Genomic DNA, 16340 nt, shown 5'->3' on the forward strand with positions numbered 1-16340 from the left:
ATTATTGTTATTATTATTATTATTATTATTTGGATTTGTATGCCGCCCCTCTCCGAAGACTCGGGGCGGCTCACAGAGTAGATACAGACATAAACATATAGCACAAATCTAATAATTTATAAAAACAACTAAAAACCCTAATGTAACACAAAATCATACAGTCCAATCACACCATACATTACATTTATTGGTCAGAGGGGCAAGGTCTAATTGCCCCAGGGCCTGGCAACATAGATGGGTCTTGAGGCTCTTGCGGAAGGCGAGGTGAGTGGGGGCAGTACGAATCTCTGGGGGGAGCTCATTCCAAAGGGTCGGCACCCCCACAGAGAAAGCTCTTCCCCTAGGCCCTGCCAAACGACATTGTCTAGTTGATGGGACCTGGAGAAGGCCAATTCTGTGGGACCTAACCGTCCGCCGGGATTTATGTGGCAGGAGGCGTCCCGCAGGTAATCTGGTCCGATGCCATGTGGGGCTTTATAGGTCATCACCAATACTTTGAATTGTGTCCGGGAACCAATCGGCAACCAGTGCAGTCCACGGAGTGCTGGAGAGACATGGGAACATCTGGGTAGAGCCATGACTGCTCATCGCGGCCACATTCTGCACAATTTGGAGTTTCCGAACACTCTTCAGAGGCAGCCCCATGTAGAGAGCGTTGCAGTAGTCGAACCTTGAGGGGATGATTGGAGTGACTGTGAGCAGAAACTCCCTGTCCAAATAGGGCCACAACTGGTGCACGAGGTGAACCTGGGCAAACGCCTTCCCCGCCACAGCCGAAAGATGTTGTTCCAAAGTTAGCTGTGCATCGAGGAGGATGGCCAAGTGGCGGACCCTCTCGAAGGGGGTCAATAATCCCCCCCCCCCAGGGTAATGGACAGACAGATGGGATTATCCTTGGGAGGCAAAACCCACAGCCACTCTGTCTTGTCACAATGTCCTGCTGGACTCAGTATCCCATCTGAAGAAAGCCAATTTTTATCCGTTGCCATGTATTTAGGGAGCCAGGAGTTCGACAAAGATGTCTGGCTGCCAACAGTCTTTGTTTGTCAATTCTTCAATGTAGGCTGACTGCCACGTGTTGCTAGCTGTTTGGTTCACACTACTGTGCTATCCAGGTTGCACCATGAGGCTAGCATCCCATCCCATTTATTTACCCCATTTATTTGGATAAGTCCCCCTGCTTTGGCGCACAAGTGCTGAAACCTGGTGTAGAGTTCCCTGGCTTGTTGAGATGGTTCATAGTATTGGTGGCTCAGTGGTTAGAGTGCAGTACTGCAAGCTGCTTCTGCTGACTGCTGGCTGTAGTTCAAATCTCACCAGGCTCAAGGTTAACTCAGCCTTCTATCCTTCCGAGGTGGGTAGGATGAGGTCCCAGATTGTTGCGGGTGATATGCTGACTCTGTAAACCCTTAGAGAGGGCTGTAAAAGCACTGTGAAGTGATATATAAGTCTAAGTGCTTATAAATGCTATTAGTCTCCTGCAAATATACACTGGTACCTCTGCCTAAGAATGCCTCTACTTACGAACGTTTCTAGATAAGAACCGGGTATTCAAGATTTTTTTTACCTCTTCTCAAGAACCATTTTCCACTTACAAACCCAAGCCTCTGAAACCTACCCGGAAAAGGTGGGGAGAAGCCTTTGTAGGGCCTCTCTAGGAATCTCCTGGGAGGAAACAGGGCCAGAAAAGCCAGGGAGAAGCCTCCATGGGGCCTCTCTAGAAATCTCCTGGGAGGAAACAGGGCCTCCACGTTCCCTGTGGTTTCCCCAGTTGCATGCATTATTTGCTTTACATTGATTCCTATGGGAAACATTGCTTCTTCTTTCAAACCTCTTTACTTAAGAATCTGGTCATGGAACAAATTAAGTTCGTAAGTAGAGGTACTTTGTACTTTGTTTCCCCAAAAATAAGACCTTCTCCTATATTTTTTAGAACTCTGAAATAAGAGTTAACCTTGGTCTTATTGCCAGGCACTCAAAAGCCTGATTGGGGATGACTTGTTTTGGGGGAAACAGGGTACCCCTTACCCATCAAAAGTCTTTGAACAGGAAAATTTGAGCACAGATTTGTCTGCAAAGCTCGTGGAGTTAGGATCATTTTGTGATTTCCATTATCTTTGTGGCTCTCCAGGTTCATATGAAGGATGTTATGTCAGCGGTGTGGGTCACTGGATTGGACTCTACCTATCTGCGGGAACAAATGATGAATGAGCCATTGGTTCGGGAGATTGTCAAAGAATGTAACAACATTCCACTCACCCCACCTCAGCAAGAAGAGGCAATGCTGGCTTCTTTTAAACCCCGAGGATACTCTGAGTGCATTGTGACTGTCGGGGGCGAAGAACGAGTGTAAGTAATTAAGGAAAGCGGCTACAGATCTCATTTGGCAAGGGAAGGAGTCAGAAAAACGAAGACATAAATTTGACATAAAGGTCAAACACTCCATCAAAGATACATTTGAGATTACAGTAGTAGAGAATAAATGGAGCCTAAGGGTGAAATGGTTGGGTTCTTGCTGACCTAACCTTACTTTTCCTGCAAAAAGTTTCATTATCAAGCTAAGTCCATCATCAGGTAGACTAGTGATGTCACCTGGGTTGGTATTATTATTATTATTATTATTATTATTATTATTATTATTATTATTATTTATTGGATTTGTATGCCGCCCCTCTCCACAGACTCGGGGCGGCTAACAACAGCAGTAAAACAGTACAACAAAATCCAATACTAAAAAAGCAGTTAAAAACCCATTATATAAAGACCAATCATACATACAAACATACCATACATAAAATTGTGAAGGCCTAGGGGGAAAGTGTATCTTAGTTCCCCCATGCCTGGCGGCAGAGGTGGGTTTTAAGCAGCTTACGAAAGGCAAGGAGGGTGGGGGCAATTCTAATCTCGGGGGGGAGTTGGTTCCAGAGGGTCGGGGCCGCCACAGAGAAGGCTCTTCCTCTGGGTCCCACCAAGCAACATTGTTTGGTTGATGGGACCTGGAGAAGACCCACTCTGTGGGACCTAACTGGTCGCTGGGATTCGTGCAGCAGAAGGCGGTCCCTGGTAGCCAAACATCTGCAGGAAGAAAAGCAAGACCGGAAAAGACAGAGAATCCAATGAGCTTGAAAATTAAGGATTGTTTTGGGACACTTACTGTTGTCAGGGGTCCACGTTCGGCTCAGCTGGTCATGGATTTCAAGGACCAGGAGAGGGAGTAGTACTGGCATCGCAGGCCAGTGTTTTGTCACCCGAGTCTGAGAGTGAGAGTGAAGGGGTATTGGAGACTGGGGAACCACCAGAGACTGCAGAACCCCCAATTATAGTATTGACTTTGAGGATCAGGACCCCCTGTTGGATGCAATGGTAAGGAGAATGAGATCTAGGCATGAATATCTCCCTAGAAAAAGGTTCTTGGTGTTAAATAGATCTATGGGACATTTGGCCACACCTTGGTAGTATATAAGGACAGGCTGATGGGAATGGGTGTGTGGCAAACAACGTTTCCCATCATGGAGGAAGGTGCCTCGGAGTTGAGAGACTTCTTCAGCTCATGCCTGTTGCATGAGCTGTTAAACTATCTGGACTGTGAGTGTAGTTAAAAACCAGGGACACATCATTAGCGGAGATTTATTACTCTAGCTGGTTCGTATCCCAGACTTTCCTTATCTCCTGCTAATTAGAGAAATGTGGCCAGCATGAAATTCCTTGCTTTGCAGAAACTGTTACCAATAGACTTTGCGATGGGCACTTTTGAAACAAAGTGTGTGGGTCTTTATTTCTGATAATTGATCCGGCTGGACAGAACTCTTACCACTCAGCACAGCGGCTTTGTTCTATCTCTACCATCAAGCTAAGATCAGAGAGATTCTCTTGGCAGCTGCCAGTCAAACTAACTCATCTCACTTTTTATATTAAAGTAATGTTTAAAAATAGTGAAATGCCACACCATAGCCAAAGTCTCATATTTTATTTCTACAAAAGTTTTAAATTGAGCTTGTAAACCTTTTTAGAAAATTATAAAGGATGATTAGTTGCAGCCTGAACCGATTTCTTGCTGGGTTATATTTAATGATCAAGATCCACAAAGTAAATTGTAATCTGTTGTATCTTTCCCTTCCTCCCCCCACCCCCCAAGGGATTAATTTTTTAACCAAGGTGTTAAGGTGGAATACTTTCGTATCAGAATAACTGTGTTCTTCTCCTGCATTTTCTTTCTCTAGTCCCTCCATCCCAAAGAAAAGTGTTGTGTTCTGATTTTAGACTTGTTCTTTAGCCAGGAATCAAATTATTATCCCACCATCCAAAAAATAAAGGTTTATTTGGGATTGCTTTATCTTGGCTTCTTACTGTCTTTCCCAGTGCTGATCAGTTTGTGCAGCATACTGGAGGCCAAGTCTTGATGAACAGAGTGTGTGTGTGTGTGTGTGTGTGTGTGTGAGAGAGAGAGAGAGAGAGAGAGAGGGAAGAGCAAATTTAAACCGTTTAACAATGAATTGTCCTATATACCAATGAATTAATTTCTGCCTTTTCTTTCTGTTCAGTTCCAGGAAGCCCTCATCCGCAGTGCGATGCATGTGCCCTTTGTACGATCGTCACAGGCAGTTGTGGATAGAGCTGGCTCCTATGAGTACAGCCAGGATAAACCACAGTGTACTTTCCGCAGGTAGGAAATCTGCGTCCAATCATCTTTTAAACAATGTGGATCAGATCCTGGCCAAGTATTTATTTACTTATTAGATTTATTTATTTATTTATTTATTTATTTATTTATTTATTGGATTTAGTTAGTTAGTTAGTTATTGGATTTATTTATTTATTTTTTGGATTTATTTATTTAGTTATTTAGTTATTGGATTTATTTATTTATGTATTTTTTGTTTGTTTGTTTGTTTATTTATTTATTGGATTTGTTTGTTTATTTATTGGATTTATTTGCCACCCCTCTCCGAAGACTCGGGCGGCTTACAACATATAATAACATATATTAACCTCTGAATTATTATCTATGGAGATTCTCTGCCATCCAAGCTGTGTTTTTTCCAAAGGTGCTTTCGCTGGCTGGGGAATTCTGGGAGTTGAAGTCCAAATATCTTCAAGTTGCCAAGGGTGGGAAACATTGTTCTAGTCCAACTCCCTGTTCAAGCAGGAGATACTATACCAGTGATGGTGAACCTATGGCATGGGTACCATAGATGGCACCAGAGCTATATCTGCTGGCACTCAAGTCGTTTCCCTAGCTCAGCTCCAACATGCATGTGTGTGCCGGCCAGCTGATTTTTGGCTCGCACAGAGGCCCTGGGAGGGATGGGAGAGGGCATTTTTACCCTTCTCCAGCTCCAGGGAAGCCTTTGGAGCCTGGGGAAGGCAAACACGAGCCTACTGAACCCACCAGAATTTGGGAAAAGGCCGTTTCTGGCCTCCACAGGGCTTTCGGGGGGGGGGGGGAAGCTGTTTTTGCCCTCCCCAGGCATTGAATTATGAGTGTAGGCCCTTGCGCATGCACAATAGCACACACACACACTCTTTCGGCACCCAAGGAAAAAAAGGCTCGCCATCAACATTTCAGAAAAATGGCTGCCCAATCTCTTGATTAAAAAGTGATGGAGCACCCACAACCTCTGAATGAAAGCCATTCCCCTGATTAATTGTTCTAACTGTGAGGAATGTTCTCCTTAGTTCTAGATTGAATCGCTTCTTCATTAGCTTCCATCCATTTCTTCTTGTCCTGCTTTCAATGTGACATTTCCGAAAGATGCCCTAATTAATTCATGAGCCACGAGCCAAACTTCAAAAGAAAAATAGCCATTTATTAGGAGCGACACTTTGGCAATACACCCATGCAGTCAGAACTGAGCTCGGGTAGGTTATGTGCCCTCATGACCCTCCTCACTGGACATGTCATAAATCACATTCTCCAATAAACCATGTTGGCAGTGTTGTGAAACCCACACTCCTCCTTTTGACTCTGGTAACCCAGGACACAATCAGTAAAAGAAACATTTGTGGAATGTTGTTTCTGTTAGTATAATCAGCAATTGGCTCTCCCCCCCCCTCCTGCTTATGGCAGCTTGAAAGTTTTGCAAGTTGACACTCAAGGGTTTTGGAAATTAGGTTGACACCCCCTTATTTTATGGCAGCCCCTCCTATATTGGAAGACTGCTATTGTGTCACCCCCTTGTCATCCTTTTCACCCTATTTAGACATATACAATTCCTGCAACCGGTTTTCATATGTTTTAGCCTCCAGTCCCCTAATCATTTTGGTTGCTCTTCTCTGCACTCTTTCTAGAATCTATTTTTTTTTCCAAAAACAAGGACTTTCTTTTCTGCCTTTTTTAATATCTCACTCAAGACAGCAAATATCCCTAATATTCCTCCTCCTTCCCATTTCCCCCTCATCAACCCTCTGATTTGAGTCGGGCTGAGAGAGAGTGCCTGGAATCACCTAGCCAGCATTCATGCCTAAGGGAGGCTTAGAACTCAGTCTCCTAGGTTAGCTCATTACTACACTGAACTGGTTCTTTTACTCTTTTGATGTAATCCTTTTGGCCTTTATACATTTTCTTTACTGCCTAATAGAAACTTGTTGAACATCTTAGAGCCAGTAATGAGGTATACATACATTATATTCAACCATAGTTTCCTTAACTACGTTTAGCAAACTACAGTGGCTACGTATGTGGCTATGAGCTACAGTGGCACAGTGGTTAGAGCGCAGTACTGCAGGCTACTTCAGATCTGCGGAGAGGGGCGGCATACAAATCTAATAAATAATAATAATAATAATATCTGCAATTTGGCAGATCAAATCTCACCAGGCTCTAGGTTGACCCAGCCTTCCTTCCTTCCAAGGTGGGTAAAATGTGGACCCAATGAGGGGCAGTACATTGATTCTGTAAACCACTTAGGGTTATAAAGCACTATGAAGCGTATATGTCTTAAGTGCTATTGCTATTACTGTGTTCACAAAACATACTAAGCCAAACCCAAGAAAATAAATGAATAGTTTAATCTGGTGTTCAGTTTAGCATCCACTATATCTGCTGTATTATTCACTCATTTGAATATTCACTCAATTATTCACTCAAACCCCACTGCAACAACATCACCAAAAAGGCTTCAAGAGTTGTTAACCTAATCTTACGTAGCTACTTTGATAATATCACACTACGAACCAGAACATACAAAACCTTCACCAGACCAATCCTTGAATACAGCTCATCTGTCTGGAACCCACATCACATTTTGGACATTTCCAGAGATACTTTACCAGAAGAGCCCTCCACCCCTCACACACTTCATCCAGAGCACCTGAAGGTAGGACAAGAAGCAATGGATGGATTCTTATCAAGAGAAATTCAAGCGGAAACTAAGAGAAATTTCCTGTCAGTGAGAACAATTAATGGGTGAAACAACTTGCCTCCAGAAGTTGTGGTGCTCCATCATGCGGTGTAGGATGCTTGGCTGCATAGCTAGAGGTATAACAAGCAGGAAGAGGGAGATTGTGATCCCCTTATATAGAGCGCTGGTGAGACCACATTTGGAGTACTGTGTTCAGTTCTGGAGACCTCACCTACAAAAAGATATTGACAAAATTGAACGGGTCCAAAGACGGGCTACAAGAATGGTGGAAGGTCTTAAGCATAAAACGTATCAGGAAAGACTTAATGAACTCAATCTGTATAGTCTGGAGGACAGAAGGAAAAGGGGGGACATGATCAAAACATTTAAATATGTTAAAGGGTTAAATAAGGTTCAGGAGGGAAGTGTTTTTAATAGGAAAGTGAACACAAGAACAAGGGGACACAATCTGAAGTTAGTTGGGGGAATGATCAAAGGCAACATGAGAAAATATTATTTTACTGAAAGAGTAGTAGATCCTTGGAACAAACTTCCAGCAGACATGGTTGGTAAATCCACAGTAATTGAATTTAAACATGCCTGGGATAAACATATATCCATTGTAAGATAAAATACAGGAAATAGTATAAGGGCAGACTAGATGGACCATGAGGTCTTTTTCTGCCGTCAGTCTTCTATGTTTCTATGTTTCTATCATTGGTGGGTTTTAAGAAGTCATTGGTCCACTATTTGTTTCCTGCTTAAGCAGGTTGAATTAGAAGACCTCCAAGGCTCCTTCCAACTCTGTTATTTTATACTTTTTCATAGTCTCTCTAATTTAATTCCAATGCTTCTTTATCTCACGGTTCACTTGTTGATCATTCTTACAAAATGCCTAGGATAGCCCCAAGTGTGTTTTGAAATATCTTTTTATGGTTTGCTTGTCAGAGGGATTCCTGTTTGTCCTGGGAGGTCAAGATGAAAATAAAACTACACTAAATTCGGGCGAAAAGTACGATCCAGATACGAATACATGGAGCCCCTTGCCACCAATGACCGAGGTAGCTTTCAGTTTCTGCAAATGGTACTGTAGTTGCTTACGCATTGTATAGTTTTGTACTGCAACCTAACAAAATTTGCAGAACTGGTCTGATTAAGCGTTTGTTCTTACATTTCACATTTCCACTAGGCACGGCACAATTTCGGTCTGGTCGAGATTGATGGGGTGCTATACGTTTTGGGGGGCGAGGATGGAGAGCAAGTCCTCACTTCCATGGAGTCTTATGACATTTATAATAGAACATGGACAAAGCAGCCAGACTTAACCATGATTAGAAAGGTAAGAGGCAAGCAAAAGGAAAAAAGCAAGCTGGTCATATTTCTTTCTGAAACTACTGCAGTATATCTCTTTATTTCTCCACTCCCTTTCCCCATGTGACAGCCTCTTTTTAAATAAAAGATTCTTACCAATTATAGGTATAAAATAATAATCTCTAATTTCAAGAATCTATTTTGGGGGGGGGGAAGTGCATTTGAATTAAGAGGTTTTACTCCCTTTGGGGCCTTTTTACCAAATTTATCTTAGAGATGATAATTGCCATTAAACAGGTTGAAAACAAAATGAAGCAATTGCTTCTGCAAGAATTACAGTGTCTACAAGAGACAAGAAGAAGAAAAAGGTAAATGAGGAAAGAAATAAAGGGAATTTATAAGTTAGTATAAATTAAATCAAATTACTTAAATTTAAGTAATAAATAAGTAAATAAATATCACCCTTGCTTCATATGAAAGACCTTGCTCCCGCCAGTTTAAAAATATATATAACAAGAGGAAGAGAGGTTCATTTTGTTCACTTTGTATTGTTTTTTAACCTCAAAACAGGATCTGTGTGCTTCTCAGAAGTACTTTTGAAAAGTCAATGAAGGCAGCCATCCAAGTAGACTTGGCTGGAAGTTGAATCAAGGCAACTGGCCTTCTTTTTCCTTTTGGGTTGAAACATTTCGCTCTCTTATCCAAGTCGCTTCTTCAATCAAAAGTGAACCGAAGAACCTACTGCATAGGCAGAATGTTTCAAAACAAAACAAAAAAACCCACAACAATTTCCAGTTGCCAGGACTCAACTTCTGAACTACTTTTTAAAAGCCACTAAAAGGACAGTGAAACCAAGAAGAGTGTTGAAAGTTGAAGTGTTCTGGAAAGCTTGAGTAGAACTTGAGGAAGGTGTAATTAAAGAACTTTTAATGCTGAGCTGGACCAAGTCTTGCTGACTGATTGGCTACACTGATCTTTTTAAATCTGCAATCTTATTCTCTGTCATCCTGTATGACTCTCAATAAAATAATGTGGGAGAAAGAAATAATGGAAAAAGGTCCTTTTTAATTGGCTGGTTGTCTCAAGATATGCTCTTTGAACAGTTTAGGGAAGTCTACCTTTAGGAGGAAACACCTGCTAGCTTCTTTTATCAAAGCAACACCTGTCTGTTGCTTTCATGTATCTAAAACAGAAATACTACTACTACCTCTCCTGCAGGCTTGGCAATTGGTTTATGGCATTTTTCCTCCCCCCTCCCCCCCCCTTGCATTCTGCCAATTTGGCTTCAAGGAGGCCTCAGAGTCAGATACAATCAATCCAAAGACTCAGACTGTTCAAAATATTAAAAGGTTTTTATACAAGGAATAAAATTCTGGTCATAATTTAATATGGTTGTGTGTTTTATGTTGGTGACAACAGAAATTTATTTGCAATTCCCTTTCTCCTCCTCTTCCTCCTCTTCCACCACCACCACCTTCTTCACCTTCCTCTACACCTTCCTCTTTTCATTGTGTGAGAAGGTAAAATCTTTTGTGAATCTAGTATAATACAAGCTGCAAGTATTAAGGACAGTGTTGTGGTCCATCGGCAACAGATTCGGACAGTGAGGAGGTTGGGGAGGAACATGGGCCAGTCCTGGAATCTGGGGAAGGCTTTGACAAGTGCTCTGCATCAGAGGCAGAGATGGGGCCAGCGCAGTCTGACAGTTATCAGCTGCCTTTGGAGTGAGACATCAGTGAGGCAGATGAACAGCTGGATCCTGTTTCCAGTGTATGCATGCGCAGAGTTGTCAGATGAAGAGAATAGCTAAGAAACAAAGGATCGACTTGGGAGTAAGGCCATAGATGGATGGTGAATGTCCCCTCCCATTCATAAAAGAGGAGCACAGGGGAAGGAGAGTTTTCAGGAGACAATTAGTTTGTCTTTTCTTTCTTTTTTTTCTTTTTAAATATTTTTATTAATTTTCCACTTTTAAAAAAGAAAACACAATAGTAAGTACAGAAGAAAATCGAAGAAAATTAAATTAATAGTAGTATATACAGATATTAGCATTTATTTATTAGTTTGATTAATTGAGTTGTGACTCTCAGAGACTCCTTGCCAAGTTTTGAAGATATCAGCCTGGCAGCTTTCCAACCCAGATAAGGTCTGCCTGTAAATTCACCCTTGAAAGACTTTGCTGGATGTGAATGAGAAGAATTCATAGTAACTTAACAAAAAGGGTTTTTTGTCGGGACAAAGAGTCTGTTTCGTAGCTTGTGGAATCCTAGGTCAGAACAGAGAAGTTACCTTTAGAAACTCAGAATAGGAAGTACACTAGAGCTGATAGAATTGATTAAACTCTTTGCAGGCAGTACAAAAAGAGAAATAATCCTTAAATTCGTGCAGAGAAAAGTTGAATCTCAGTAGAGCCATCCCATTGGAGTTGTCTTCCTAGGTTCCAACTAGCGATCCAGATGTTAAAGCAGTCAAAATCTTGGGGGGGGGGGGGGGGTTGTTTTGAATTGTATCAGGATCTTCTTCAACTAATCTGTTAATTAATGCGTGAGAGGACTTCCCCTTCCCCCTTTTACCTCTGCTGATCACCAGCTGCCAGCAATTTGGCAGATAGAATCTCAGTAGGCTCAAGGCTGACTCAGCCTTCCATCCCTCCAAGGTCAGTAAAATGAGGACCCATATTGTTGGAGGCAATATATGCTGACTCTTTGTAAACCCCTTAGAGAGGGCTGAAAAGCACTGTGGAGCAGTATATAAGTCTAAATGCTATTGCTATTAAGAGTTCATCATTTGTATTACTGTCGTGTTGCTGCCTTTTGTCGGGTCATTGTACACTGTTCTGTGTAACAGATGTGGTGCATTTTCATTTTTAAGATCGGTTGCTATGCAGCTATGAAGAAAAAAATCTATGCAATGGGTGGTGGATCCTATGGAAAGCTCTTTGAGTCTGTGGAATGTTATGACCCGAGAACTCAGCAATGGACGGCCATCTGCCCACTAAAAGAGAGGAGGTGAGTAAGATATTAAGATTTACTGCCCAGGTTAATAGATCCATGCCTTAGTCTCATAAGCCATTTGACATTTCCCAGATTAAACCTGAGGTCTTCTTTATCAATCTTGGTTTTAAGCATTAACCTGGCTATTCTAGATGCTGAAATTTTTTGTTCCGATCAATAAAAAGTCTGTTGCCAGGAGGTGTCCTTGGCAAAAGGCATTTTCACCTCTGGCCTGCCAATAGACCAGCCGATGATCAGAATTAAAGTGTTCTGCCCCTAATGGATATTGATTTCCATGCCATTGTGACAGTGTATAAATAAAGCCATGGCCAGGAACCTTATTACAGACAGTTTACTGAGATTCCTTAAAGTCCTTTCTTTGTGAGATGGTCAGTCATAACTTTTAGCTAATAAGTAAGTAAGTAAGACAATGCTGAGCTAACATCTCTGTAAGCCAGTGCTTCTCAAATAGTGAGGTAGGCCCCCTGGGGGGGGGGTGCGGAACAATGCCAAGAGGGCGCATGATCCCAGGGAACATGCACTTTTTTTTTTGGCAAGAGGAAGTAGAGGTTGTTTGCACCGAACAATACCACACAGCACAGAGTAGAACAGATGAAGTGTAGATAACAAACCGTTAAGAAACACCTAGAAAAATATTTAACAGGGATGAAAAGAAAGGAGGAGAGAGACGGAGATCATGAGACAAACGTAAATCTTCTGAAAGCTAAAACAAGGAAATATGATGAAGCGCATGTAGCGCCTGGCTTCACTGTGACTATGGTGGGAGACGAGTTAAGGCCGGTATGTTTACTGTGTCTAAAAATGTTGGCAGTGGACATCATGAAGCCAAATAAATTAAGGCATTACTTAAACACATTACACCCCAATCATGCTGATACGCTGCTTGAATTTTTTTCAGCAAAAATGTGCCGAATATTGCAAACAATCATCTTGGCGGAGAGTTGTGTGTGTGTGTGTGTGTGTGTGTGTGTGTGCGAAATGTTTACTTCTTCCTAGGGGAGGGGGGCGTAACAGAAAATAATTGAGAAGCATTGCCATAAGCAAAGGATTCTCATCTCTTAGACTTCGCCTGCTGAGCTGTGCGGGGGAATAAGAGGCAGGAATGATAAGGAAACGTTCCTACCCAAGCTTGGGTGAGATTGAGTGAAATTGCTAAGAAAATACGAGAAGGGTTAGTACCATGCTTTCTGTCAGGCTATGTAGATTTAATAGCTGTAAGTTGATGGGAGGCTGTAAGTGAAGGCAACCAGAAGCTGATGCAGTGGGAATGAGTTACTGCGACTTTAAAAAGCTGGGGGAAAGCTGCCTATATAAGAGAAGCCCTTAGAGGGTGTTTCCCTTCTCATGTTCTCTCTTGTGTATTCTCATTGCTCTTCTCCCTGAATCAGTGCAGTAGCTCGATGAGAAGGTATTTAACCACGTATAAGTATGTATGACTATAATATAATACACAGTGTTCCCTCGATTTTGGCAGGTTTGAACTTCGCGAAAAGTCTCTACCACGGTTTTTTTAAAATATTAATTAAAAAATACTTCGCAGTTTTTTCCCCTATACCACGGTTTTTCCCACCCGATGACGTCATATGTCATCGCCAAACTTTCATCCGCCTTTAATAAATATTTTTTTAATAAACTTTAATAAATAAACATGGTGAGTAATAATCTAAATGGTTGCTAAGGGAATGGGAAATTGTAATTTAAGGGTTTAAACTGTTAAGAGAAGGCTTGTGATACTGTTCATAGCCAAAAATAGTGTATTTACTTCCGCATCTCTACTTCGTGGAAATTCGATTTTCGCGGGCGGCCTCAGAACGCATCCCCCGTGAAAGTTGAGGGAACACTGTAATATAAATATGAAAACCACTATATTATAAATATAAAAACCACTATTAATTATCTAAAGCAGTGGTTCTCAACCTGGGGGTCGGGACCCCTTTAAGCCTAAGACCACGGGAAAAGACAAATTTCCCATATTGTTAGGAACTAAAGCTTCTATTCTGGCGCCTTGGAACATAATTTTATAATCCGACCAATCAGGTGTTTACAATAGGGGTGTCCCTCTGGCCTTCCTGCCAATCAACTTAAAGCTCTGTTGGGAGAATTGGGGCTAGACTTATCATTGGGGGTCACCACAACATGAGGAACTGTAATAAGGGGTCGTGGCATTAGAAAGGTTGAGAACCACTGATCTAAAGGCTCCATGTGCTGTGTTTTTGCTCCTGGCTTTATCTCATCATGCTAATCACACTGTCTAAACTCTGACACGTGCTAAGTTAACGTCCATGCTCTCATCTTCCCCTGTTTTTCAGGTTTGGGGCCGTGGCGTGTGGCGTGGCTTCCGAGCTCTATGTCTTCGGCGGAGTGAGAAGCCGCGATGATAATCAAACCAGCGAGATGGTGACATGCAAATCGGAATTCTACCATGATGAATTCAAAAGGTGACTCTTTGCTCTCTAATGGAGTCTCCGTCCACTCTATAAACGGGCTGGTTGTTGCCTTGTTTGGCCCCTGGCAGCTTCACTGAAGGACATTTATAAGAGCTGCACCTGGGGAATTCTCAGTCGCTCTCCCTCTAGCCAGTAAAGTTGCCCTTTGATTGATTATCTCTGCAGATAATCCGTCTCCATCTTGTCACTTGGTGTATCTTCAGTTGACTTGAAAGCTGGATCTTTGGCAGGGGAAGCAAATCATTGCTGAAGCTCTTTTCCTTCAAAGGAAATGCATCTTGCGGCATTGAGTGCAGCCTGGCCTCAGAGAAGGAAAGTGGGTAGGAGTGTTGATATAGACTGGCCAGTTGTGCAAACACCCAGGAGCTTCCCAGAACAGCATCCCTCCTTCAAATCTTTATTCTGTTGCAGACCAGCATGTAGAATAGAGAAAGTATTGTTAATTAAAATGAAAAGTAATGTGCAGAGAAATAGAGGGGTGGAGATAGATGGATGAGTGGAGAGAGGAATGGAAGAATAGAATAGGAATAGAATAGAATAAAATAGAACAGAACAGTGGTGGCGAACCTATGGCACGGGTGCCACAGGTGGCAAACGAGCCATATCTGCTGGCACGCAAGCCATTGCTCTAGCTCAGCTCCAATGTGCATGTGTGCGCCGGCCAGCTGGTTTTTGGCTCACAGAGGTTCTGGAAGGGCGTTTTTGGCTTCCAGAGGGATGGGGGAGGGAAGCCTTTGGAGCCTGGGGAGGGCGAAGCACAAGCTTACTTGGCCCACCAAAAATAGGGAAACAGGCTGTTTCTGACCTCCAGAGGGCCTCTGGTGGGTGGGGGAAGCTGTTTTCGCCCTCCCCAGGCATTGAATTATGGGTTTGGGCACTTGCACATTGCAATAGCATGCACGCAAGCTCTTTCGGCACCTGACGAAAAATAGGTTCGTCATCACTGGAATAGAGAGGAATGGAATGGAATAGAATATAGAATAGAAAGTACAGTGGTACCTCATGATACGAACCCCTCGTCATACGAACTTTTCAAGATACGAACCCAGGGTTCGGAATTTTTTTGCCTCTTCTTACGAACTTTTTTCACCTTACGAACCTGCCGCCGGCCGCTGGGATGCCCCACCTCCAGACTTGAGTTCCTCCCGTTTTTTCCCACCCTGTCCTGCCCCATTCTCCCCTCTGGATCTCCATGGGTTTCCTCCGTTTTTCTCCACTCTGTCCTGCCCCATTCTCCCCTCTGGATCTCCATGGGTTTCCTCCGTTTTTCTCCACTCTTTCCTCCCCCTTCTCCCCTCTGGATCTCCATGGGTTTCCTCCGTTTTTCTGCACTCTTTCCTGCCCCATTCTCCCCTCTGGATCTCCATGGGTTTCCTCCGTTTTTCTCCACCCTGTCCTGCCCCATTCTCCCCTCTGGATCTCCATGGGTTTCCTCCATTTTTCTGCACTCTTTCCTGCCCCATTCTCCCCTCTGGATCTCCATGGGTTTCCTCTGTTTTTCTGCACTCTTTCCTGCCCCATTCTCCCCTCTGGATCTCCATGGGTTTCCTCCGTTTTTCTGCACTCTTTCCTGCCCCATTCTCCCCTCTGGATCTCCATGGGTTTCCTCCGTTTTTCTCCACTCTTTCCTGCCCCATTCTTTCCTCTGGATCTCCATGGGTTTCCTCCGTTTTTCTCAAGTCTTTCCTCCCCCTTCTCCCCTCTGGATCTCCATGGGTTTCCTCCGTTTTTCTGCACTCTTTCCTGCCCCATTCTCCCCTCTGGATCTCCATGGGTTTCCTCCGTTTTTCTGCACTCTTTCCTGCCCCATTCTCCCCTCTGGATCTCCATGGTTTCCTCCGTTTTTCTCCACTCTGTCCTGCCCCATTCTCCCCTCTGGATCTCCATGGGTTTCCTCCGTTTTTCTGCACTCTTTCCTGCCCCTTTCTCCCCTCTGGATCTCCATGGGTTTCCTCCGTTTTTCTGCACTCTTTCCTGCCCCATTCTCCCCTCTGGATCTCCATGGGTTTCCTCCGTTTTTCTGCACTCTTTCCTGCCCCATTCTCCCCTCTGGATCTCCATGGGTTTCCTCCGTTTTTTTCCACTCTTTCCTGCCCCATTCTCCCCTCTGGATCTCCATGGGTTTCCTCCGTTTTTCTGCACTCTTTCCTGCCCCATTCTCCCCTCTGGATCTCCATGGGTTTCTTCCGTTTTTCTGCACTCTTTCCTGCCCCATTCTCCCGTCTGGA

General features: G+C 43.2%; 1 protein-coding gene across 1 annotated transcript in view; it reads left to right on the forward strand.

Annotated features, from left to right (window-relative positions):
* The window catches only part of GAN (gigaxonin), a 43602-nt gene that overhangs the window by 18659 nt on the left and 8603 nt on the right, over positions 1 to 16340 (forward strand). The window contains exons 4-9 of the mRNA XM_070760444.1: positions 2132 to 2349; positions 4542 to 4663; positions 8289 to 8401; positions 8530 to 8679; positions 11523 to 11659; positions 13975 to 14103. Coding sequence (XP_070616545.1) covers positions 2132 to 2349; positions 4542 to 4663; positions 8289 to 8401; positions 8530 to 8679; positions 11523 to 11659; positions 13975 to 14103 — 869 coding nt within the window. The remainder of the gene's footprint in view (positions 1 to 2131; positions 2350 to 4541; positions 4664 to 8288; positions 8402 to 8529; positions 8680 to 11522; positions 11660 to 13974; positions 14104 to 16340) is intronic.

This window comes from Erythrolamprus reginae, chromosome 9 (assembly GCF_031021105.1).
Source record: "Erythrolamprus reginae isolate rEryReg1 chromosome 9, rEryReg1.hap1, whole genome shotgun sequence".
NCBI classification, from domain to species: domain Eukaryota; kingdom Metazoa; phylum Chordata; class Lepidosauria; order Squamata; family Dipsadidae; genus Erythrolamprus; species Erythrolamprus reginae.